This window comes from Bombyx mori, chromosome 16, assembly GCF_030269925.1.
Source record: "Bombyx mori chromosome 16, ASM3026992v2".
In the NCBI taxonomy this organism is placed as follows: domain Eukaryota; kingdom Metazoa; phylum Arthropoda; class Insecta; order Lepidoptera; family Bombycidae; genus Bombyx; species Bombyx mori.
The window spans coordinates 9,108,743-9,136,390 of NC_085122.1; the positions used below are offsets into that span (position 1 = coordinate 9,108,743).

A 27,648-nucleotide genomic window follows, 5' to 3' on the forward strand; every position below is an offset into this window, starting at 1 on the left:
ATGAAAATTAGTTCTTGGATTGAAAGAGGAATCTAATTATTACTTCACACTGTGAAACTAAGAAGTTCACACTGTGAAACTAAGAATTACTGCCAATGTTAATAGGTACCTTTATATTATATAGCGCTAGCTATTCCAACGTGTAGCTGGAATAGCCCATCAAGGTTAGAAAAAAGCTAACATTTATGTGGGTAAATAGTAAAATGGCCTATGCAAAATTTCCTGACCATTTCAGAAAAAGGGCTATAACGCAGTTTTATTTTTATTTTCTTACATATATTTTGTTGTTCAGGTTTTTATTTTAATTTTTTAGTTTATAGGACGTTTACTATCTCTAAAGTTTGGTAAAGTTTAGAAAACGAATTCAAAAGTGAGCCTAAAAACGCGTAAATCTAGTCAAAAAAGCTAGGGTGGTAATATTCTATGGGTTTCGTTAAGGGCCTAAACATTTCATATTTTATAACCAAATCCAAACCAAACCTAAAATTATGTCAATTATTTGAAAACAATTCTCCAGGCTTACTCATGTATAAATAAACGTTAGTTTTATTGCATCCAATTTACATAAATATTAAATATAGAGTATCATACATTACGGTCAGCGTTGTCGTCAAACTCGTCGAATGCTAAGAATTCGACCTGAAACCTAGCCCACACACATACAATCCACTGATTATCTCGCCGGCTCTCTCAATGGATTATGATTCTGATCCGGTGATAAATTCAGCGAAGCACTGTTTTCGCTAGGACTAGTGTTAGCAAGCTCTCTCAGGTTGAGCCCTGTGAGCTCTCCCACCCGTCAGTTCCTATTTGGAATATCCCCAACGACTTCACATGTTTTGTTTCTATTTGAGCCTTCTGTGCCGGAGCAAAAGCAACAATGGTAATGCATAAAAAAATTAATGTTACAGCTGGTTATTTTTTGCTGTCCAAGCGATCCATGCAACTTCTTCAACGAATACTCGGCCCATGTGCACACTTACATTACCTTGGCATTTAATTGCCAGTTAAAGGTGGGAAGAAATGACAAACGAATTTCAATTTTAGTTACTTTATTAAATAATTTTCATTTTACAACCAACGACGAAAGCGTGTAACATATCATCACACTTTCATACATTAAAATTGCAGTTACAGACACATAGTGGATTAATATGAATAAGTATACACAATTAAATATGCATTTAAAATTCACTACATAATATAAGGGTACATGAAAATATCTAGGCGTTATTGCACACAATTTAAATTTTTGATCTTTTTGTTCGCATGTAAATCAGTCATTTATTCAAATACATTTGCTCATTGTTGTTGAATGACACCTAGATTTAGAATAATTGTTAAGGAAATAGAATTAAAAGAATTATCTAATAAATGGGTTCCTAACAGATATGTTCCATGTCTACGAGATAAAGCAACAACTATAACAAATAAACCATATAATAACAGTCTGATCACACGAATATTACAAATTAAATAATAAAAAATTGTATAAGTCATCTAGTTATTTACAAAAGTTAGCTAACTAAATAACAAAGAACTTAAATATTATTTTGTAAGTTATAAACTCGGTTCGCACGCATTGCTCTGGCAACATTTCTTAATCAGATGTACTACGTTATTTTTTATGTGATGTGTTTTTGATTCTATCACAGTACATTCTGTGTTTGAATGTTGAAAGTTGTGCATGCGAACCGAGTGTTATTGGCACTAGGCCGTCTAAATACTGACTGGCTGGCATAAGGGCCGCGCAATTCCTAATACACATGACTCCTAAGAAAATCTACTCTAAATAAATTAAAAACTCATACTTAGTATCAATGGCGCTAGTGTTCTCCAAACATCAAAACTTTTAAGTCAATATATGTATGTACGTTAAAAACATTTTGGAATGCATTCTGTTATGTGATGATCGAGATTTGATCGACACTAGCGCCATCTGATTAAAATCGAATATTCTCAATATCAATATCAAAAGCTTTCAAACACTAAATTTATCAAAAAGCAATAGTATATTCAATAAAATTGGGGTAAATTGTTGTATTTTTTTTTGTATACTATGCAGTCTAGTTTTTAGGATCTATTGTCGTTATATTAATTCCATTTATTTTGTATAAGAGTAACTTTTAAACCAGTCAAATATTGCATCGATATATTAATTATTTCGATAGATCGTTCGGAGTAATCTTATGAATACATTTATATAATTCAAAGCAGAGTAATATTTTCACGTACAGGTACAAGGTTTGTGTTTGGTGTACTAGTCACAACACTGTAAAGTTTGTGTTAGCTGTGCTCTGTCGTCCGCTTGACAGGAGCTGTCAACGTGACGTTTTTTTTTATTCGACGATGGCGTGTGCGGAGTCGTGCCGCTGCCGCGAACAGAACACGGCGCAGATGACGGGCAGTGCGCTCGTGAGCAGGCCGGCGGCGGCGGCTGGCTGTTATACGAATGATTCCTTCGTCGGACTGAGCGGCTTCGAACCAGAGCCGACGCTGGATCGACTCTGACGACCTTCCGATGTCTGTGATCTAGAAATGAAAATTCAAATACGTTTAATAATTAAAAAATACATATCTTTGTTTTATTGAGGCATAACGGGTAATTTCATAATCAGTTCATTCTTGTAAGATTGTTACCATAATTAAGAATTCGGTGTTGTCTACAGGCTTCGTATTGGTAACAGTTTAGCGCAAAGAGTATCTAATTTTAAGGCTGTAAACTATGGAGGGTAAAGGAGAACCGTCTCTGTGTGTAAAAAGTGTCCGATAAAATCTGCTAAATAAGGGTGGCGCTACAGTAGCAACTGGTTAAATTTAAAAAAAGGTGCTGAAAGTTAATAGAATAAGATAGAGAAATAAAAAAAGAACGTAAGAATTGTAAGCACTATAAAATCACAAAAAGTATTTTATTTAAAGCTGATAAGAAAATGCAATCGATGACTCGACGTTTTACCACAGTAATAATTTTAGGTTATATTGACGAAATTAGTTTGGACTACGTAAATATGTGAGGTCTTGTATATTACACTGTCACTAACTACTCTAGTCATTAAATATATTAAATTGCCTAACTCAGCATACTTCAATCAGTTAACTACTGCTCAATTCATATCATACCCTGTGCCTATGCTAGCGCCATTCTGGAGGATTTTTGAACTGTTATTTAGTGCTGAAAGTGGGACACTTTTTCAAGCTTCTCCCATGTGAAATGGTTCTCCTTACCTCTACCCTCCATACTGTTAACATAAAGCCATGTCCTTTTCACGTAATACTAACTGACCTTTGCGACTCGAGCTGTATGCTGTTGCGCGACGGCGCTGACGGACTCAGTTTATGATTGGCCAAGAACGTGCCGATCGATTCGTCAGAACTGTAGCTGTCGTTCTCGCTGTAACAAAACGAACGTTTACGTAATTATATAAATGATTCCTATTTTTTTCTTTCTTAAAAACATTTTCTTTAGTTAAACCAGGAAGTGGAGTTGGGAGCAAGAAATCTCATCAACCGGTTTAAGTTTCGGAGTACTGGTGGTAGGACCTCTTGTGGGTCCGCACGGGTAGGTACCACCGCCCTGCCTATTTTCTGCCGTGAAGCAGTAATGCGTTTCGGTTTGAAGGGTGGGGCAGTCGTTGTAACAATACTTGAGACCTTAGAACTTATATCTCAAGGTGGGTGGCGCGTTTACATTGTGGATGTCTATGGGCTCTAGTATCCACTTCACCAGGTGGGCTGTGAGCTCGTCCATCCATCTAAGCAATAAAAAAATTTTTTAAAAGTAGTTGTGAGTGGACGGTAGTTACCTGTCGGAGTCCTTAGAGTCGGCGGGGCTGGAGAGGTCGCCGGCGATGGCCTCCTGCAGCGCGGCGGCGCGGCGTGCGGCGAGCCGGGCGTCCTCCCGCGCCGCCGCCGCCTCCGCAGCCGCGGCCGCCGCGCCCGCCTCCGCGCACACGCGCGCGCGAGCCGCCTCGCTCAGCTTCGCGTTCAACGACAGGTTCTCTTCTTTCAAGTCCCTGATATAAATATTTATTTATTTATTAAGCTATTGCATAGCTTTTATCGCGGGCCTTGAGCGCGGTGACCGAATCATAAAATTCCGTAACGAAAAAAACCTGACACCAATAATTCCGCCTACCATGTAGCTCGCGTTTGAACACATTCACACGTTGCGCTTGTGTAGTGTTTGTGAATAAGCGCGTGGCGTGACGTCACACTGCATGCGCATCGTGAAAAGTCTGCCCATCTCCCTCTTGCGCGATCTGGCTTATGAGTGTGAAGGGGAGAGTTAAGGTTTTGCTTTTATTAATGTTTAATATAGCGTGGTCTTGTTTTATTATTGTTTTAATATTAAATTATCGTTGTCTAATTATAATTGCATAAGTTGATAAAAAATGCTATGCAATAGCTTTACCGCGGCAGTTCCCAAGTGCCACGTGTTTTTTTTGTACTACAACAATCTCAAATGTGCCCTTGGTCCTCACCGCAGTTGTCTAGTGATCTTGCGCACTTCATCGACGGTCTGTTGCTCGCGTTGCTTCGCGGCCGCCAGCTCGCCCGTGAGCTGCTCGTGTGCCTCCCGGAGCCGCGCCAGCTGCCCCTCAAGTCGGGAGCGGGCCGTCGCTTCCAACTCCAAGCTCGACTCTAACTCCTGAGCATTAAAGAACAATATTAAAGTCGAGTCTTCATGTCAATATTAATTTTCTAATTACGTTACGAAATATTTATTACGAACTAGCTGACCCGGCAGACTTCTTAGTGCCTCAATCGAAAAATAAAAGACCTAAGCTTTTGTATAAAAATTAAAACAAACAAAAGAAATCCGTCCGATGGGGGGCACATCAAAGGAAAAACAAAATTGTCATTTTTATTTAATTCCGAGCATTTACATATTTATCTACCTTTTAAACCTTCTCTGGACTTCCGCAAATAATTCAAGATCAAAATTAGCCAAATAGGTCCATCCGTTCTCGAGTTTTAGCGAGACTAACGAACAGCAATTCATTTTTATATATATAGATAAGATATAAATCCTTGTATTTTCATATGAGTGTTCAACTTTTTTGAGCATCCGGTTTCAGCACATATACTTTCATACTTGCGAGTATTTTTTGCTTGTACTAGGGCGCCGTATTTCGAAGTGAAAACCTGGTAGCGTAAATACGCCTCATCTTTATTTGTCAGTTTTATAGTTCAATGTACTGCTTGACCATTCAAAACGAAACGCATTACTGCTTCACTTCAGTGTGCTTAGTGCGAGTTTTATAACGTTCTCGATAGCGTAAAAGTTAGCCCAATTTTGTATGCAGTTGGAACAGCGCAACTAGCGGCAAACGTAGGTAAACGATCCCCTTTCATACATTATAATGAGTTGGCAAGTAGCAACACTAATCTTGATATATTTGAGAATAAATTTTATAAATATTGTAAATTAGTTAAACATATTTTCAAATAATTAATATTGTCCAGTTAATGAAATATTAGATTTAGTTTAAATCAGATAGTACGTGAGTGTGTGCGCGTACGGTTGTGTTTGTGTGAGCGTATGTGTGTATGTATACATGGTATTTGGGCATCGGTTCAGTTGTTAATTTTTTTCTGTATGCACCTTTTTTGAATTGCCATCCAGATTGTTATGTTAAACATTTAAACTTATAATTTCTATGGTTGTAATTTGTTTTGCGAATCAACAAAAAAAAAAAAATGATCTCACTTTTACGCTATCGAGAACGTTAAAAAACTCGCACTAAGCACACTGAAGAAATAAGTGCGTATGATAGTTGACCTTGTTCCGGAGATGCAGGCGCCGCTCGGCCTCGTGGTGCGAGTTCGCGTGGCCGGCCTCGGCTTGCGCCAGCCGCGCCGACAGCTCGGCCAGCTGCTCGCGCGCCGCCCGCGCCTCCTCGCCCGCCGCCGCCGCGCGCGCCTCCGCCTCGCGCGCCGCGCCCTGCGCCGAGCACAGCGCGGTCGTGCTCGAGCGGTACTTCTTCAGCAGCTGCAACGACACCGACGCGGACCGATCAATACGAGTGGATTTTATGAAGTGAATCTTCTAATGCGGCTTCCAACAAGGTTGCGTTAAACGTTTAACGCAACCTTACTAGAAAGAGACAGAGCAAGACGCGCGTAGTATACCCGTTACAGACCAGCGCGAGTGTGAGCAACGAGTAGCGTCAAAAATAGCGTCATTCAAAAGACGCCCTATCAATCAAGTCACTACATAATAAAAGTATCCAATGTATTTTAATTCAGGCTATAAATTATTTTCCTGCTAGATTCACAATAATAATATTGGTATAGAATATAGTTTAACTGACAATATAAGCAGTTATCGGACTTCAAATATCACATGTACTGGTAAAGACTTGTTGGTTTGACCGGTGGATTACCATTGGACCTACCCTGCGACTAATCTAGACGAAGCTACGTTTGTTGTTACCTCGGCGGCCTCTTCCTCCGCGTCCTCGAGCTGTGCGCGCGCGGCGGCGGCGTCCCGTGCGGCGGCGAGCGCGCGGTCCGCGGCGTCGGTGCGGGCGCGCGTGGCCTCCTCCAGCGCCGCGGTGGCCTCCGCCGCTTCCGCCTCCGCCGACTGACGGGCCTTCATCGCAGCGCGGACCGCCAGCTCTAGATCCTCGACCTGCATCAACGAACGACACGATATTATGTACAATTGAATATGCAGTTTCGAAAAGGGTGTATGCGCTGCTGAATGTGGCGTACACAACTTGAGATTTAGATTTTAAAAAAATCACTGATAGTCAAAGAATATCCGTTTATTATATACTTCGAAAACAAGTAACTAATTCTATCTATGTATGTTGATGTGATGAGTACCGCTGTATATGAGTGCTGAACGTGTACTGGCGCTTTATGCTACGGTTTGAGTAAAGCGATGTAAAAGTGCTGACTCGTACAAAGGGTACATGTTGCATATTTTGTCAAATACGTTTTTTCATATACATGTAGTTTTGAGGCTTACCTACACGCATTTTATAATAATTCCAGTAATTTTCAATTGCTAATTAACACTAAAATATATCTCAAAAGTTAATATTTTTAATTTTACACTGCTTTAGAAAATAATCACTTTTTTTCATTTCCTGAACATTTTACATTTTCAGAGATGTGCCCTTTTCGAAATTGCATATTCAATTATATTTGATCAATGATCGGACCAAATACGATCTCCTCTGAACATCAACTTCCACAATGTCCTTCATGAAGCTAAGGATCGCAGCAGATGGAGGGAAATCGTACAGGAGAAACTGATGCAGCGGGGGAGTCACGACCCTCAGTAATGAGGAAAACGACGCGAGGAGGAGGATATTTGATCAAGACTTAGACGAGTTAAACGAACTCAGGGGTAAGTACACAATGCGAAAATCGTTCGCGGACATGCAAAATGTATTTAATTATTTGAAAAAAATACACGCGATTAATGAACATCCGGTTATTTGCTTTGCTTATTACGACGAACGTCACGATATTATTTACAATTATATTTGATCAACACTTGACGAGTTAAACGAACCCAGGGGCATAGAGAAATACACAATGCGAAAATCGTTAGTGGACATGCAACTATTATTTTACTTAATTAAAATAAATGCGACCATAAGTACCATTAAGTATGATGCGCGATTTTCAACCCTAAATTAAGGATGGTGAGCGAGTTTCATTTCGAATCGCTTTCACACAGCGCTCAAAGATGCAAGTATTGAAAAGTTGATGATAAAGTTAATGTTGAGATTTTTAGATTCACAAAACTGGGACATATTAACATTCAGTTTAAATATAATAGAAAGACGGGTATAATACGGGCGTGAAAACCAACTTCCATGAGATTGCTTGTGATAAAAAAGGACAGAGACAGAATTTATTTTCCTTAAAAATATAATATATTAAAAATAAAGTAGACGTTAGTTCGCTCCGCATGTGTTGACGCATCAAACAGCTTCTTTAGTAACATTCGTCGTAAGGCTGTTTTTAGTATCGTTTAAACTTGCAGAAGTTTTTGGACTTTAAGCAGCTAGTGATGTGGTAGCATTGTCGCATTAATTGATTAATATTGGTTGAACGAATTTGTTATTGTCTATCTCGTTCTGACGCGTTTAACCGAATGAACAGCCTAGCGGTCCTTTGTGGTGGAAATTCAGGGCTGTCATCAAACAGTTGAAACAAATAAATTTATTATTTTTAACTGTTGTACTGTTAACTGTAGGCAGCGGCTTGGCTCAGTCCCTGGCATTGCTGAGGTCTATGAGCGAGGGCAGTCATTCACCATCAGGTGCTTACAAGTTCAATAAAAAAAAAAAAACAAAAAAAATAATAAGTAACTATTATTTACGACTACGATTTTTTTACGTATAACGCTGTTACTATAGCCACGTTTCGGCTTGAAACACTTTGCTTTGTGGGACACCCTTTATACCATTAAAAAACAAACAAATAAATATAAAATTAAATGAAAATTCCTTTATGAGTTCACTCACCTGGTTCTTCAGTTGTCTGATCTGCGTTTTAGCGCCGCCCTCTTTCTCCTTCTGCTCGAGCATGGTCTGTGCGTCGCGCAGCAGGGCGCGGTACCTCTTCAAATCCCTGCCGAGCAACATTGCGTTTGTACATATGAATACATGTATACACGCTTTAAGATTGTGAAATATAATAGTTTTTCGATTTTATATATAGACTAGCTGTAACCGTCCGCTTCGCTGGGCATTTAAAATTAACATTATTATTTATTGTCATTATTATTAGGGAGTCCAACACTCATATAAATATTAGCCTATCCATTAAGTACATGTATTTCCTACATGGATGCCAAGTTTCAAGTCAATCGGATGCACGGTTCAGTAGTTATAGCGGAACATCCGTAAAAACCACTGTAGATTTATATATTAGTATAGATAATACTATAGATAGAGGGTGTAGTAAAACCGTTTTCTAAATCGACAAATTCAAAAACTTTCCAATTTTTTTTTTTAGGATCTAGTATAGTAGTTACTCCATTACATTCCGTAGGTTTTGTAAAAGAGGATTATGGGTTTGTCGGTAATGGACAGTAGAGTATTATACCAGCGTACTAGTCAATCGGTATTTACTAGTATGTAGTAGGGCGTCTTGTGAGCCTGCACTGATGGTAGGTACCACTACTCTGCCTATTTCTGCCGCGAAGCTGTTTTGTGTTCTAGGTCGAAGGGTGGAACTGTCGTCATACGATACGATTGAGACTATGACCTCATTTCCTAAGGTGGGCTGTGGCATTCACTTTACCACCAAGTGGGCAGTGACCTTGTTTTACCTATCTACGTATAAAATAATATATTTGAAACAAACTTCCTGACAGACTCAAAATGTTGAAAACAATCTCGAAGGATATTACTTACTTATTAATTTGAGAGGAAAAAAAACAAATATTAAATAAACCATTTAGAAATTCGATTTTTTTTTAAATTGCCCTTTGTAGGCATAGGTTACTGTTGATCACGGACGTCAACAATGCCAGCACAAGCCGCTAGCTCCCAAGAGCGTGGTGTGCTAAGTGAGCCGTAGTAAGTACTGTATGCTTGGTGCGAGTTTTTTAACGTTTTCGACAACGTGAAAGTTAGTACGGAATGGGATCGTTTGCGTACGTTTGCCGCTAGGGACGCTGTTCTAACTGCATACTGCATACTGGTGGTAGGACCTCTTGTGAGTCCGCGCGGGTAGGTACCACCGCCCTGCCTATTTCTGCAGCAGTAATGCGTTTCGGTTTGAAGGGCGGGGCAGCCGTTGTAACTATACTTGAGACCTTAGAACTTATATTTCAAGGTGGGTGGCGCATTTACATTGTAGATGTCTATGGGCTCCAGTAACCACTTAACACCGGGTGGGCTGTGAGCTCGTCCACCCATATAAGCAATAAAAAAAAGTTAGTTAGGTACGTACCGCTTGAGTCTCTGCGCGAGCTGCGCGTGCTCGTGCGTGTCGGCGCGCGCGGCCTCCTCGAGCGCGGCCAGGCGCCGCTCCAGCTCGTGGCGCTCGCGGAGCAGCAGGCTGCGCTCGGCGTGCTCGCTCTCCAGCTGACTCTCCAGTACTGCAGGGTGATACAAATATTATTTGTTTTTTTTTGTTTGAAGTTATACTTCTTTAGGCGCGTTATGAAAAATTGATGAGAGTGAAATTTTACGATGCGCGCGCACCGTGACACAAAATTAACAGAATGAAGTTGCCCACTAAATCGCTCATTACAATACGACCGACGTAGCTTGGCGAGTCTGAATATAGCCGCAGGTGAACTTTCCGAACCGTACCGAGAATTACCGAATTTATACGATGTCAAGAAAAGGGATATCCAATATGCGTGTTTAAGGATGTTGTTTAATCGATTTTTTTTTTAATTGATTAAAATTTTGATAAAAGAAAAAGAAATAAATTTAATAAAAATCTTCTTACGCTCGTATATAAGTACACGCACCCTTTTTTTTGCACAAAGTTTAGACTACGAATTAAACTTCGATAATATCAACGAGAATCACAAACGCAACATTCAATTTTGTATTTAGAGAATTTCGTATTTTGAATCTAAGCTACCTAAGCTTGACACAAGTATGTAGATACTTTTTTTTACACAAAATATAAAGATCAAAACACGGGTGTATAAAAAAAAAAAACTAGGCTACAAAAATTTAATTCCATTCGATAATATCAACGAGAAACAATACATCGTTCAATTTTGTATTTTGGTAAATTTTTGTTAATTCGTACCAATGAATTTTGCATCACTATTTTAATATACACAATGAATGTAAACTTCCAAAACGTTTAACATTTAACCAATCTAATCGATTTTACGTAAAAGTGCGTGTTACAAAGTACACATGTCAGAAGTGAAACTTTTTTGGCGAACTAAATTATAAGTCTTGCTTATATTTATACAAATCTAAAACTTTAGATTTCCGAGACTTAGAGGAAGGGAAAAAGGAAGATATGTTCCCGCCAAAAGTCTGTAAAATGTCAATCTCAAACCTCATTGTTGACAGTCACATTATGTTTAGATTTTTAAACTGTAAATGACTAATATTTTGCTGAATGACTAATTTAAGTTTATGCTATTTGATTAATGTTCCAAATTCTTTTCATTTCATTTCAATTCCTACTGACATTTTTCACAAAAAAATTATAAAATATTAGGCTGTATGGTATGATACATTTGCCTTTCCAGGTGGAAAAAATACAACAACCACTACTACTGACATTTGACAAGTACTTAATTTCAATAGTGGTTTGATGTCACTTCCGTTGCATACCAGCGTGACGTTCTGTAAAAATTTTACCCTCATGCGCCTAAAGAAGTTTCACTTCAATAAAATACTTGTATAAACACGAGAGACATTTGTAAAGTATCGTGTAATACTAGCTGCTAGCTAATTGTCGTTCTTGCTGTAACCGAACGAACGCGACGTGAACGCACGTGAATGTAATGAAGGGCTCGACGAGTAAATTAACCCACAGACACAGCCCACTGAGTTTCTCGCCGGATCTTCTTAGTGGATCGCGATTCCGATCCGGTGGTAGATTCTGCGAAGCACGGCTCTTGCTAGGGTTCGTGTTAGCAACATCGTCAGGTTTGAGCCCCGTGAGCTCACCTACTAGTTAAGGTTACGCTGAAATAGCCTCTCAAGGTCATCAGCTTAGGTAGAAAAAAAAGCCGGACACTAACTCTTCAGTTTCTTGACAGCGTTGGCTCTGGTCTCCTCCATTTCGTCGTCGCGGGCGGCGGCTTCCAGGCGTGCTTCCTTGCGCTGCTGCTCCAGTAACATTTCCAGGCGAAGTTTCGAACTTTCGAGCAACTGTACCGGGAGACAAAAGAACACTTGATAAATTTTATAAAAACTTTATTTTTAGTGCTTAGATGTGTGGACGAGCTCACAATCCACCTGGCGTTAAGTGGTTACTGGAGCCCATAGACATCTACAACGTAAATGCGCCACTCACCTTGAGATATAAGTTCTAAGGTCTCAGTATAGTTACAAAGGTAGCGCCACCCTTCAAACCGAAACGCATTACTGCTTCACGGCAGAAATAGGCATTTATATTATTCTATTATTATATTTCTGTTACTTATGAATATGATGAAATTAGATTAATATCTATTTTTAATTAATAAAATTCTCAAAAAAACACACATCGTAAACTTTTCAACACATTAACTAATCAAATTCGTTCATTCTCGCTTTGATTCATTCTTCGTTCTATTTGAAGTTGTATAGTTTACAGAATAGAATGGTCGGTGTTTATGTACTTCATAAGTAACTAACAAAAAAAAAAAGAATACTTCAAACCGTGATAAGAAAATATAATATTGTCCATCGGTCCTTAATAAGTAGTCCAAATTTCGAGTTAATCCTCCGACGTTTTGAAGGTGGTCAAAATCATGTACATAGATTCCGTTACATACTAACATACATACGTCTGAAGCTAGTAAAAGCGTATTAATATAATTTCTTCCTGCAATGTAATAAGGAGAAAAATAATGCAATATAAATTTAATTATGTAATATACAAGTTGAAATTAAAAAGCCTTTTAATTAATAACAACTTATTAATAAACATGCTGTTAGTCGTATGTTAGTATGTAACGGAAACTTTGAACATGATTCTGATCACCATCAAAACGTCGGATTGACTCGAAATTTGGTATACTTATAAAGAACCGATGACAATTCGATATAAAAAAAAAATTAAAATTCCACTAAAAAAATAGAAAATAAAAATCTAAACTCTTAAAAGCGCCTACTGTACGTCTGAAGCTAATCAAAAACGTGTTTAAACAGAAGTGAGGGGGGTATTGACCTGTATCTGTCCGGCGAGGTCGTCGAGCTCCTCGTCCTGGTCGCGCACGCGGCGCTCGAGGTCGGCGCGGGCGCGGCGCAGCGCCGCCAGCTCGTCGCCGCCGCCGCCCCGCTCCTCCAGCTCGCGCGCCGCCGCCGACAGCCGCTCTTCTTTCAGCTCCAACTCCATACGAGCTTCCTGTAGAACACCAAGACATATGTGTGAAAACTCCGTACCCCAGCCTCACAAGGCATTTTTTTTAAGCTATTGCATGGCTTCTATCGCGGGCCTTGAGCGCGGTGACTGAATCAAGAAATTCCGTAACGAAAATAACCTGACACCCCCACTACGCCTACTATGTAGCTCGCGTTCAACACATTCACACGTTGCACTGGTGTAGTGTTTGTGAATAAGCGCGCGGCGTGACGTTGCACTGCATGAGCATCATGAAAAGTCTGCCCATCTCTCTCTCGCGCGGTCTAACTTATGAGTGTAAAGGGGGCAGTTAATGTTTTGCTTTTGTTAACGTTTATAAATATAGCGTGGTCTTATTTTTATTATTGTTTTAATATTAAATTATTATTGTCTAATTGTAATTGCATAAGTTGATAGAAAATGCTTTACCGCGGCAGTCCCCGAGTGCCACACGTCTTTTTTTTATTGCTTAGATAGGTGGATGAGCTTACAGCCCACCTGGTGGTGGTTACGGGAGCCCATACACATCTACGACGTAAATGCGCCACCCACCTTGAGATATAAGCTCTAAGGTCTCAGTTTAGTTACAACGGCTGCCCTGCGCTTCAAACCGAAACGATGTGTTGAGCGATGCACCGGTGTTCGAATCCCGCAGACGGGTACCAATTTTTTTAAATGAAATTTGTACTTAACAAACGATTCACGATTGACTTCCACGGTGAAGGAATAAAGGAAGGAAAAGGAATCGTGTAATAAAAATCAAACTCGTAAAATTATAATTTGCGTAATTACTGGTGGTAGGACCTTTTGTGAGTCCGCGCGGGTGGGTACCACCGTCCCGCCTGTTTCCGCCGTGAAGCAGTAATGCGTTTCGGTTTAATTGGCGGGGCAGCCGTCGTAACTATACTGAAACCTTAAAACTTATAGCCAAAGTTGAGTGGCGGCATTTGCGTTGTAGTTGTCTATGGGCTCCAGTAACCACTTAACAATAGGTGGGCTGTTAGCTCGTCCACACATCTAAGCAATAAAATAAAAACTTCTGGTATGTACCTTGTATAAATGTTGATTATCTTGAAGGTAAAGTATTTATAATCATCCAACTTTTTTTTAAATGTTTTAGGATTTTGCCTTAGATTAAGGAAGAAAATAATATAAGGCAAACAAATTCAATAAATCTGATCCAAAGGTGGCTACTTTAAAGCCGAATGAAGAGTCACGAAGCCATTAGACACTGCCTTCCACAACAAGACCATAAAACTAACTAATCTACCAGCAATAATTACGCGCCTAAGCAATTTATAAGATTTTTTATTATTATTCGCTAACCACATAACCACATAGTAGAGACATCGTAAAGTTGAAAATGATATAGAATGTATACTAATATTATAAAGAGGAAAAATTTGTTTGTTTGTTTGTATTGAATAGGCTCCGAAACTAGATACTGAACCGATTTGAAAAATTCTTTCACTGTTTAGAAGCTACACTATTCCCGAGCAACATAGGCTATAATCTTTTTTGAAAAAAATTAGGGATCCTTACTAAAACTCCAATAATGTAACCCAAGATGTAAAAAAATTACCTAAAATATTCTTTACATCGCGTGCCCTGCGAAAACTATTGATGATAGAATAAAATAATATACGACGATTTTGTAGAACACATTATTATTTACAAAAAGTGTTGCGACAGCATATGTATTTCTAACTATTATAGTTATGCCGCGATAAGTGTTCTTTTATTAAAAAAAATAAAATAACGACACAAATATTCATGAAATTTTTGTTGACCCGAGCGGAGCCGGAGCGGGCTGCTAGTAAAATATAAAAGTGTCGCATCAGCAAAATTGATAATGAGGCAGCCCTACTGTGCGACGACGAGTACAAGTTCTCATTAAGGCACTTTGTCAGTTTCACTCACAGAAAGGGACTGCTCCATTGCGAACTTCTCCGCCTGCGCTAGATCTCTCTCGCGAGAGATCCGCTCCTTGGCCGATCGTTCTCTCTTCAGTTCTTCCTGCGCCGCCTGTAGCTCACCGTCGAACTTACGCTGGCGTTTCTCCAGCAAGTTGTTGCGGCACGTCTGCAAAAAGTAAATATATATATATAAAAAAAATGTGTGGTGTATTGGGACACCGGATAGGAACGAAGTTTCTTATTATAAAAATATTAATTTTAAGTTCTATTCGAGGTATAAAGAAAATAAAACTGGAGGTTTCGCTGTTGCGACCCACGGTCATTCGGTAACGTGCGAACTTATTGTGGTACACTTCATTCACGGTTGTTTGCATAAGAGTTAGTGCGCAAACGAACGCTCTGAGATCGTGGTCAATGAATGATAAAAAAATAAGTTATTTTTTTTGTACGTTATTACAAAGTTAAGTCGTACGCTGTGTACATTACTAATCTGTACGTTATTACAAAGTTAAGTCGTACACTGTGTGCATTACTAATACAAATCTTACGTTACGGACGTTTTTTCCCGGTTAGGGTACCCCTCCGCATCGTCTCATAAGGAACTTTGTTTCAAAAATGTTATTTGAAAATAAATTGCAGTTAGGCGATCGGTATAACGCGATCAATTCATTGATTGTAAAATATACTTTATATGGAGCACGACAGAATTGTTTGACAGCACCTCTTTCTTCTTGTAGTGAAACTTAAAATGTCCAAACGTACACTAGCAAATCGATGGAACGGTTTAGATTTTTCCGCCTTAGCTAAATTGATATTTTTTCTTTCATTAAAAATTGATTATAAATCTTGATGATACTGAATACCGATGAGATAGGAGTGCGTACGTGACATCGTTAAATTAACTCATTAAATTAGAATATTATGTTAAAATAAATTAAAATATTTACGTGACATCCTTACCTGTTCGTCGAGAAGCGACCTCAGGTCGGCCATGTCGTTGGTGAGTTTCTGCAATTTTCGTTTCCATTGCGCGGCCACGGCTCGCTGTTCTTCGACCTCTTCGTATGCATCTTGAACCTAACGAGAAAGCAATTACCTACTTTGATTGACAGTTTTATTTTATTTTGCTTTTCATTTATTTATAACCAGCGACCCGCCCTCGGTTCGCTACGGAAACTGTAATTTACTATTGGTTTCTCCACTATTTAATCGATGTTATTATACATATAAACCTTCCTCTTCAATCACTCTATCTATTAAAAAAAACCGCATCAAAATACGTTGCGTAGCTTTAAAGATTTAAGCATACCTAAGGACAGATATAGGGACCGAGAAAGCGACTTTGTTTTATACTATGTAGTGATTAGCATCAGCGATTCGATGTTTTTAATTGAACTTCACTTAAGTTTACCCCCCATTCGAATAGCTGAAGAAGTCTTGTTGTTATGATAATTTTTTTCTAAATTTTAAACTTTAAACCAAACTGTCTTTCACCTCTCGATATATTATTTTATTAAACTAAGCAAATATAGTTTTGGTAGGTTCACATTTCGCGTAAACTCCACATTTTATCGCGTTGAGAGCGTTCGGTCGTTTAAATTTTTCAGTTGATAACTGTTGTATTTTTCTTTCTTACTAAAATAGGTTATTTGAGTCGTCTATTATCAAAGGTGGCAATCTGTGCATTTGGACAAAAAAAAATTATTGATATGTCAATACAGATTGATTTGAATATAATCGTCTCCTTCAAAGAATACGGTTCAAAACCTGCATTAAATAAAGGTTAATAGTTAACCTGTTATTTATCTAAGATGTCGTTCAGAAGAGTTTTGTGACTGCCAATGGAATACAAAGTCAATAATTCGTTTTTCTGATTTACCAATAATTGTCCAAAAGTCACATTGCCGGCTTTGATAATAGTCGACTCATTTCTAGATAATTCCATTCTCTATAAATAAAGTAAATAAACTCGATGGAGATGTTCAAAATGGATTTCAAATTCGATGGAGGTTTTAACGTATTTAAGTCGTAATTATAATACAATGTAATGACAACTTTTAGATTCGCAAAATACAAAACAAGAACAGCAGACGCAGTGTGATTAATCTTGATAATTTGGCGAAATGCCCAATCAGAATTAATGTTATAAATTTTAGTAAATTAATTTAACTCTGGTAGGAGAGAGCACTAACCTCTGTATCATCTGACATCCTCTTGTATTTAAAAGTTTTGTTTAAATCATAAACAACATTATTATTTTTAGATAAATGTATTAAATTAGATAGTAATTTAAATATCGTAATATTGGATTGTCGAAAAAAGCGACTCCGCTAAATCATTTTACAAAATATTAAAACTGAAATCGACAATTGACTCGCGACGCGCTGATAAATAACTTTACATTACGAAGATATCACGTTAAAAACTATATTTTATCGAATTCGTCACGTCACACAACAGATGATCGCAGATACGCCTGAGATAAATCATCATTTTACGAGTACTGTAACCTAGTTCATTGTTTGTATTTTTAACCTTTATATTTTTCAACTAGGCAGACGCCTTTTTTTGATACGATAGCTTTTTTATTAAAAATAATAATTTGAACGTATTATTTTGTTGATAAATTCGCCAGACAACATTAACCGTAAACATTACCTTTGTTCTTCACTAAAGATAAAACTGAAGAAGTTTTTTTTTCAAAATATTTTTTCCAAGTTTAAAACTTTAAATGGCTCTCCTGAAGATTTTCAAAAATGTCGCTTTTACCAAATGGCCTTTCACCCGTCGATATACATACATCGATACATATTATTATGTATATATATTTGAGTTATTCTCGTACAAAATATTACGTATACGTGAAATTCTTTCATAACAAAAAGCTGCGTGAATATTATTTACGTCTGGGTCATGGCTATTGTCACGCGGCCTTGCCGAGCGCTTTGATGACAGTGTAATGTTTTTTCGACATGATTTAAAAAAAACAAAAATTCGGACGTCGATTGTTTCCGAGCTCGTAAACAAATGATTTAAGAAAAAGCACATCTATTAATCATTTATCCTATAGTCGAGATGGTAGATCCCACCGTTCTGGATATTGTTGCCCCGAAGGTCATTACGCCCGTGATGCGGTATAACTGAGAGGCAATTGCGCAAATCGAACCCGCAAAAATTGTAATTAGCGTAATTACTGGTAGTTAGGACGTCATGTGAGTCGGCACTTGTGGGTACCACCACCCTACCTGTTTTTGCCGTGAAGCAGTTATTCGTTTCGGTTTGAAGGGTGGGGCAGCTGTTGTAGATGTCTATGAGCTCCGGTAACCGCTTAACACCAGGTGGGCCGCCAGATACAGTCCGTTTTATAAGATCTCCAATGTACCAATACAATTAATAATAGCGACTATCTCTAAACGTGGACATTGGCTTGCACGTGTTGATGTTGCACTGCTCCGACAACCACTCGTAAAAAAGGTATTGCCAATAAATAATAGTTTAAAAAACGCTTTTTTACAATAAAATCATTTTTTCTTACACTATTTTTAATTCAAATTTATTAAGATTTATTTTCTATTTTTTAGTTGGATTTTCTCTAAGAGCGTATTTTGTTAGTTTTTTAAACTATTATTTATTTTTCTGTATTTAGTTGATTTTCAATTTTTGTTTTTTTGGGTATTTAATAAGTTATTATTTAATATTTAATAGGTAATAGGTTCTTAATAAGTATACCAAATTTCGAGTTAATCCGGCGTTTTGAAGGGCGGTCAAAATCATGTTCAAAGCTTCCGTTACAAACATACGTACGTCTGAAGCTAATAAAGACGTATTAGAAATTGTTTCGCTATTCTGAATCGGGCTAAAAACAATTTCGAAAAATTATTTAAACTTTTATACTTAGACAAGACCTAGATATTCCTCTAGTCGCTTGCAAAGCATTTTCAAATCAAATCAAATTTACTTGCGTTTCAAACATAAATATTATCAAGAAAACTCATTCAAAATCTCGCAAATAAAAGATCTGATAATAATTTCAAACTACACGTTAAAATTTCTACACTTGACATTGACACCGGTACTACAACGCGCCGATCATCACGACATTGCTTAAAAAAAAAAAAAAAGAAAAAAAAAATTAGCAAGTCAAATTACATCCACGAAATAATAGAACGGCATTTAAGCTTCTCATCACTTCATTGAAACATCTCTCTGTGTGAATATGAGTCAGACACATTTTATTCCCGAAGATTCCGCAGTCACGAAAATAATTCACATTTAAAATAATCCATAAACTTTATAGTCATAATGACACGTTTGAATGATTAAAATAAAAACGGAACGCGCACGCCTACGGTAAGTCACACAAGAATCGTTTTTTTTTAAATTTTTTTTTATTAAGATACATATGTGTGAATTTGCGCGCGCATTCCTACTTCTTCTTCAAGGGCCATAGCATTAATGGATATAGACAGTCAATTCTTTAAACTTAATTTTCAATCGATTGATGCCAGGCAATTTTTTTTATTGCTTAGTTGGGTGCACGAACTCACAGCCCACCTTGAGATATAAGTTCTAAGGTCTCAGTATAGTTACAACGACTACCCCACCCTTCAAACCGAAACGCATTACTGCTTCACGGTAGAAATAGGTAGGGCGGTGGTACCTACTCGTGCGGACTCTCAAGAGGTCCTACCACCAGTAATTACGCAAATAATAATTTTTCGAGGTTCATTTTTATTATACGATGTTATTCCTTCACCGTGGAAGTCAATCGTGAACATTTGTTAAGTATGTGTTTTATTAGAACAATTGGTACCAACACCGGTGCATCGCTAGATACGAATGCACCGGGCGTCCTATCCTTTGGGTCACGACGACTGCATTGATTATTTGATGCTTCGGAGCCATGACAACAAAGGCGACTTTACACCATACGATTGTAAAATATCTTGATCGTTTCGGATCATAAAGAAAACTGCATAGAAATGAATCTTGTAATAGAAAAAAAAAAACAATTTTTGTTTCGTATTTTTTTTTGTATCCACGCGACGTTTATTCGATTGATTTATTGATTCGATATATCGAAAATTTGTTTAATGGCTGGCTATTTGTATCCAAGAGTAACAATGTTTGTTTTAGATAATAACAGCGAAACGAAATCATATCTATAACACTAGCATTATGATCAGTATGTTACAAATTGCTAATCTGTGTAATTTTCCTTTAACAAAATAGTGAGGACTTTTTAGCTCGAATGCGAGGAGTGAAATTGCGTGATTTGTTTTATTTTGTTTATTTAGTGTTTATTCAGGTTTAAATGTGTAATAACGGTGATTTATTAACTATTTGATATCTGTGAAAGTGCACAAATGTGGAAAAATGCAACAAAGCCACTGGACGTCACTTCTCGGGATCCTCCCAAAAGTCCACTGAAAAAATTTCAGTAAATGACCACTATTTTACTCAGATTATAATTCATCTCATCATCTCATCTCATTTCATTTAATTTCATCCCAGTTGATTAATGTCTCAAATTAATCATCATCATTTCATTTCATTTTTTTCTTAAAAATAAGAATATAAATTAAAATAAGACATGACCTAAAGGTTTAGTTACCAGGTCAAAAAAACCCTTAAAAAAAAAGTGAGGTAATCTGCGTTATCATCCGTGTTCAAGTATGACTATTTAAATCAAAATAAAAAAATGCAACGAATTCAACGGTCTCACGTTGTGTGTTGCGTGATGAAAAAAAATATTGTTATATTAATTTTAATTTTGTGCATATATTGCTGGAAGAAGGTAAAATTTTAATATTAATTATAAATAAGTGACAAGCATACTCGTAATCGATTTCTCAAGTTTCAAGCATAGTAACAATAATTTACTGTTAAAGACACGAAAGTGAGTTATTATTATGTGTCGAACACACAATATTTACAACACTTTCCCTCCGACACATTTCAGCTGAACTGACTTACTAATGACCTACAATTTACATGAACGTTTTGAACGTAAACATAGCCTTCCTCTGTTAAATAATTAGATATAATATCATTTTTAATCTTTTCCGAACCGGAATTTAATTACAAAAATTACCCTTATAACACGATACTCTTATAACGCTATTTCATATTACGCGATTTCTGTCCTCGTATAACACGGATATTCCGCATATAACGCGAGGTTTTTGCACTTTATACTATTTCTGTACATTTTGAAATTTATAATGATTTGTACAGTTCATAATTAATTTCGTGTATCTTTGCACATATTGTGTCAATTGAGTTGTTATAGAATATAATTTTTTTTTAAATATGTCTACCTAGTATTTTATTTGTGTATATTATATTTGTACATAACGCGTTATATGGATCATACAAGCGTGTTATGCTCGAATACTCCTACAACGCGTTTCCTATTACGCGCATTACTTGTATTACTCAACGAAATCCATAATACACGTGAACCTAGCTTGAAAACCTTCTTGTTGCTGTCAGCGAACGAGTTTGACGCTATTCGGCGTATACGTTACAAGATAAGTTGCAAAAATGGTGATTACGCTCCAAAAACACCTTTTTTTTCTACCTATGCTGATGGCCTTGAGAGGCTATTTCAGCATAACCTTAACTAGTAGGTGAGCTCACGGGACTCAAACTTGATGACGTTGCTAACACGAACCCTAGCAAGAGCCGTGCTCCGTAGAATCTACCACCGGATCGGAAACGCGACCCAATGATAAGATCCGGCGAGAAGCTTAGTGGGCTGGGTCTGTCTGTGGGTTAATTAACTCGTCGAGCCCTTCGACGCAAGTGACGGGTTCGACGAGGACGATGACCGGTGCTTGAAGTACCTAAAAGCACCGTTAGTGGATCGGGAGGATCCGAAATGACGTGTTTGGGGCGACGTCGACTGCTTTCCATTCAGTCCGCAGGATCGGGAATGTAGTTACCGGCGGTCACGATGAGAGGGTTCTCGTGTCGTGCCGCTTTGTCGAAGTGGCGCATCTATGCCGACTTTAGATACTTACTGATGGACTCTAAGTCCAGGAAATAAGGTGCAAAACGGTGGTTTCGCTTCAGAAACATTACAATAAACAAACAAACCTTCTTCTCCAACTGCTTCTTGACCGTAACGAGTTGTTCGAGGTCGTCCTCGTGTTGGCGTCTCAATTGCGCCCTGATCAGCTGCAGCTCTCGGTGGGCGCGTTCGTATCGCCGTTTGTACTTGTCGCCGGCGGAGGCCGCGTCCGCTTCGGATCCCTCCGAATCTGAATGTTCCGCTGCTCCGTTATCGGCCGAACGCCAATGCAAGAGTTCAAGTTCTAGACGTTCTGAAGCCTGGAGGGACATAAGCAATGTGTATTTATAAGATTTCATTTTACAGTGTAAACAGAATGTGGATCTTAGAGGGAGGGAGGTCAATTTATCAGAATTAGAGGTCCCACAGTAGTCGAAATTCGACTATAATTAATTGGAATTGTAAGTTTGTACACTATTATAATTGTATTTTATACTTCTATAATCACAAATTTCGCCAAGACTACACTATAAAAAAATATTAATAAAGACAAACAATATTTAATCTGTTCTCATTTTGACAACAGACGTCAAGAACAAAAGTTTGACAATAAATAGTATGCATGCGTGTGTGCGTCAAATACATGGTATGTAGTGTGTGTAATGTTTTCTTTATTGATTTAATGTATCTTTTATGCATTATTTAAAAAATATATTAGCATTGTGCACTTCTTCTCTATATTCTCTATGAGTGTGGAAAATTTCATACTTCTCCGTCCGCGCAATTTTCGTAAAAAGGGATACAAAGTTTTTGCTTCACGTATTAATATATAGATTTATTAATACACTTGCTTGCTTGATAGCCTTGAGGGGCTATTTCAGCGTAACCTTAACTAGTAGGTGAGCTCACAGGGCTCAAACCGGAGTGATGCTAACACTGACCCTAGAGCAGTGCTTCGCAGAATCTACCACCGGATCGGAAACGCGATCCACTAAGATGATCCGGCGAGAAACTCAGTGGGCTAATGTTAGTGATAAGCTGTAAGGTTTTAAACGAACCTGCTGTAATCGCTGGTTATTGGCGACCAAGTCTCTGTTCTCCTTCTCCACTCGAAGGCGTTCTGCAGCCTCGGCGTCCGCTCGTTCCGTTGCGAGTCCGGCGGCCGCTCTTTCCTCTGCTAGCTCACCTCCCACTTCCGAGAGCTGTTGGAGAAAGAAGCGAGTCAATTAATTACAGTCACTTTACGCCTATTGAGTCATCCAATTAAGGAACGTGGATCTCCATGATGACCTGGAGCTTGATAGCCTTGAGAGGCTATTTCAGCTTCACCCTAATATGTAGTTGAGCTCACGGGGCTCAAACCGGAAGTGTTGCTAACAATGACCCTAGCAAGAGCAGTGCTTTGCAGAATCTACCACCGGATCGGAAAGGCGTCCCACTGAGAAGATCCGGTGAGAAACTCAGTGGGCTGTGTATATGGGTTAATTCGCTCGTCGAGCCCTTCGTCGCAAGCGACGAGTTCGACGAGGACGGTGACCGGTGCTTGTGGTACCTAAAAGCACCGTTAATGGATCGGGAGAATCCGTAATGACGTGTTTTGGGCGACGTCAACTATTTACCATTCGATCTACAGGATCGGGTATGTAATTCGGGTATGTAATATTATCAGTTACACACCCGAACCTTTTACGACTCGCGTTACAAAAATCATTCATGACGATTTATATACCAACAAGGCCAATGCACTAAATGGAGAGAATCCAATGACGTTTATAAATCTTGTAAAATTTGGCATGCAATGTTATATAAAATCGCAAGACGTACCACATACACTTTGAAAGCATGATTTAGTTGCGATGCATATTTATTTGCGTACAAGAATTTTGAGAACAGCAATTATTTACGACTCGACTTAAAAAATAAGGCTACCCGGGAATAAGTAATGCGTCTGATGCGTCCTATTTTAAGATTAATACGTAAACAGACATTAATTTGTTTTTGTCGAGTGTGTTAGTAACGATTTTAAAATAGTTTTATGAAAACGCGAAATAATTGCTACTGATATACTCTTACGTTCCTCTCAAAATTCATTTTAAGCGGCTGCGAATTTATACTTTATCTTTGAAACAACAGATTATCATCACACCGGAGTGTAGTGGTTTTTTTTGCCAGTCTGTTTGAATGAGGCGAACACTTAAAAAAGTAGGAAGCACAAGCAATTAATTCCATTAATGTATTTCAATCGTTCGTTTACTGATAATAAATAATTTTCTGAATAATCATTGTTGTTTTTGACTAATCGTGGTCCGATTTTTTTTTTCAAAATCATTTTTATAGGATGTTCTTTTTTTCTGCAGTCGTCAATCTCTTGTTTTATTTAGATCAAATATTTAAAAAAACCTTATCTTAATATTAGTCGTCCACCTACATGTAAAAGCTATAGAATAAGAAATATAATTTACAATATTGTATTTGGAAGGCTGAAATCGTCAATGAATCTCTTTCATCGAAAATCTATACTTAAATATAAATCTACAGTGGTTTTTACAGATGTTCCATTATAACTACTGAACCATGCATCCGATTGACTCGAAACTTGGTATCCATGTAGAAAATACATGTACTTAATGGATAGGCTAATATTTATAGGAGTGTAGGACTCCCTACACCAGTTGCGGGGGCGTTAATGATGAGAATCTTTGTGCGGGTGAGAAATAATAATAATGTTAATTTTAAATGTTATCTTGTGTTGTGTAATGGATGGCTCAACATTCATACTTCCACAAAATCATAAAAATATTTACTTAGTTTTTAATGTCGTTTTGTTTAATTGACTTGAGGTCGGTAAGTATCCGCTGGCACATTGCCAGTGCGCGACGCCAACACATACTGTACTGACACTGGGTTAGTGGAAACATTACATTTTCTTTATAGTTTAAAATATTTGAATATATTATGTGTAAAAATTTAAATGACCTTGAATTTATTTCTGCAACGTCATCTTTTTTATTAAAAAAATATTATTGACTTCGGATATTTAATAAAGATTAAGAAGAGAAATAATAGTACTCTAATAGTTATTTTTTTTATAAAATTCCCAAAATTCTTAAAAGAAATTTAAATTTTAAGTTTTGTATCCTATCTGGCATTCCTTCAAACCAAATCTTAATGGTATTAAAATCTATTCCATATTCATCAAACAAAAACGCATTACCGCGACATATATGGTTCGTATCACATATTTGGGGCTTTTTTTTTTATTAATTTTTTATTTTTATGATTGAAAGATTACTGGTGGCCCGGAGGCCTTTCCAGCTTCACCAGGACAGGTGGGCGAGCAAAGGCTCAGCCAGGAGGGGTGGGATTTGCTAACAACTGCCCGAGCGCCTCTGAAGGAGACCTAACAGCTTAAGAGCAGCTGCTTCGCGAATCTACTACCGGATCGGAATCGCGACCCGCTGAGAAGATCCGGCGAGAAACTCAGCGGGCTGATGCATGTGTTAGGTTGCACGTCGACCTCTTTGTTGAGTTCGACGAGTACGGTTACCGGGGTTCCTCAGCCTGCTCCTAGTGTTAGAGCTGAAGGTATCTAATGCAAGAGTTATTGGATCTGATGGATCCGTAAGGACGTGTCTAGGGCGACGACGGTGACTTGCTCCTGCGTGATCAGGATTCGGGGAGTAATGAGCGGCGGCAACGATAAGGCGATTATCATGACGATATTTGGGGCTATGAATGACTCGGGGATGCAGAAGTTTTCACCCCTGTCTGCTCAGACGAGGGTAGTGGGTTGGATTGCCACATCGGGAAGACGTTTTTGAGATAAACATATCTGTTTGATTTTTGTTTGGGTGGTTCATAGCTCTATATTAACTGGTCCCGTGATAAGTTCGTAAAGAACTTGTGTTACAGGTACCAGATAACGGAAATAAATGTAAGATTTTTATTATACACATACATATATTTAAGATACATCCATAACCCTGGAAAAGACATTTATATTTATCATACAAATACCTTCCCTTGGCGGGATTCGAACCCGCGACCCCCTTGTGTAGTGACCATGTCACTTACCACTACACCAGACGGCCGTTAAAATAGGGTAAGTATAGGGAGCCGAATATATTCGTATCGAACTATATTCACGTTATGATGTATATACTGGTGGTAGGACCTCTAGTGAGTCCGCACGGGTAGATGCCAAACCACCCCGCCTATTCCTTTCGTAAAGCAGTAATGCGCTTCGGTTTAAAGGGTGGGGCAGCCGTTGTAACTACTTGAGACCTTAGAACTTAAATCTCAAGGTGGGTGGCGCATTTACGTCGTAAATGTCTATGGGCTCCGGTAACCACTTAACACAATGTGGGCTGTGAGCTCGTTCAATCTATATAATAAAAAATATTATAATATTTTTTCCTATATATAGGATCCTATATATAGGATCTGTTTAAAATATACGTTAACCTAAACTTTTTTCCGCTAATAAAAAAAACAAATTTCCTTCGTTTAATACTTCGAAAACAGGAGGCGTTTCATTTTACTACTATCCTAGTTAAAGCTAATAATTTTCACACTATCGTGTACAAAACTAGCACGTCGTTGACTTTAATTGGTGGTTGCAGTCCGTAGAAAGTTCGTAATCGCACGTTATAAGCATGATATTAATTCGCCGCCTGGCTATGATTATCGCGGCATAACGATCGCGAATCATACTAAATACTGTAGTTGGCGTACAGTGTCGTGCCGTAATAAGCGATTTTGCTCACTTATGACAGTAACGTGCAGTGATCGAAGCCATTATCTATCTTAGTAGATGCAGAGCGCAACGCCACGAATGAAGTTTTAACTGGCCGATAATATTTCACACATAACGCGATAAATTTGGAATGGATTGACGTACTTTCTGGGAATGGTCCGCTGCACAATGACGGTCGAATGAATACGCAACGTCAAAACGTTTGCCAAAACGCAGACTTCTGAGCGAAAATAATACTAAGAAGACAATAAAACAAAAACAAAAAACTCCCGAGCTTCCTGTTACGTTGTGAATGACAATGTCGGAACACCGCGTTGATGGAAGACTAATGTTTTGCGAGAGAAACTGTAAGATGTCAACAAAAGTAACCAAAAAAATATTGGCAAGCAATGCGTCCACGGTATTGCCCAATTGACATAGACGCCACAGACGTCACTGCCAAACGATGAAGCTGCCTAAAGCACTCGAGTTTTATTTATTGTTGCGTAGTTATACGGCTCCCATCAAATGCTTTTTAATCTAAGTATGTATTTGGGCAATGAAAATTTATCAAAGATCTTATGGCAAACCTCTTCCATTTCAGAGACGGTCGTTCTGTCTTCGGATATACCGCGGGAACGGGAGACGCTGCTCGCTCGACTGCCACTCCTACTGAACAATGTGAACCCCTTGATCATGATGTTGGTTGCTGATTTCGATCTTGCTAGTCTCTTTTTTACTTCGGGTTCTTCTCGATGTCCGAGTCTTTTCCATTCGTCCATAACATGGTCGGTTCTCTTCAAGAAGCTATCGATTTTGTTACTCAGATAATTAGAGGTTGTCCCTTCTTCCATATGAGCTGCGATCGGTCTAAATTTCTGTCGGACAGGTTGTTTGTTGCAGCCCAGGATAAAAGTTAGGTTTGCATCAAAAACGACTGGAGCTTGTTCTTTCGATTTCATTTCACCGAAATCTGC

General features: G+C 38.2%; 1 protein-coding gene across 5 annotated transcripts in view; it reads right to left on the bottom strand.

Moving 5' to 3' along the window:
• Window positions 1-1,035: 1,035 nt before the first annotated feature.
• The window catches only part of LOC101745193 (unconventional myosin-XVIIIa), a 302,806-nt gene continuing 276,193 nt past the window's right edge, over window positions 1,036-27,648 (bottom strand). For all 5 annotated transcript variants that reach the window (XM_038016603.2, XM_038016604.2, XM_062673020.1 and 2 more), the window contains 14 exons: window positions 22,995-23,138; window positions 22,023-22,256; window positions 15,882-15,998; window positions 14,926-15,087; window positions 12,832-13,008; window positions 11,699-11,828; window positions 9,925-10,072; window positions 8,490-8,595; window positions 6,437-6,634; window positions 5,783-5,992; window positions 4,482-4,648; window positions 3,804-4,013; window positions 3,284-3,391; window positions 1,036-2,532 (listed from right to left, as the gene is read on the bottom strand). In XM_038016603.2, the coding sequence (XP_037872531.1) occupies window positions 2,445-2,532; window positions 3,284-3,391; window positions 3,804-4,013; window positions 4,482-4,648; window positions 5,783-5,992; window positions 6,437-6,634; window positions 8,490-8,595; window positions 9,925-10,072; window positions 11,699-11,828; window positions 12,832-13,008; window positions 14,926-15,087; window positions 15,882-15,998; window positions 22,023-22,256; window positions 22,995-23,138 (2,199 nt within the window). In that variant the 3' untranslated portion in view covers window positions 1,036-2,444. The remainder of the gene's footprint in view (window positions 2,533-3,283; window positions 3,392-3,803; window positions 4,014-4,481; window positions 4,649-5,782; window positions 5,993-6,436; window positions 6,635-8,489; window positions 8,596-9,924; window positions 10,073-11,698; window positions 11,829-12,831; window positions 13,009-14,925; window positions 15,088-15,881; window positions 15,999-22,022; window positions 22,257-22,994; window positions 23,139-27,648) is intronic.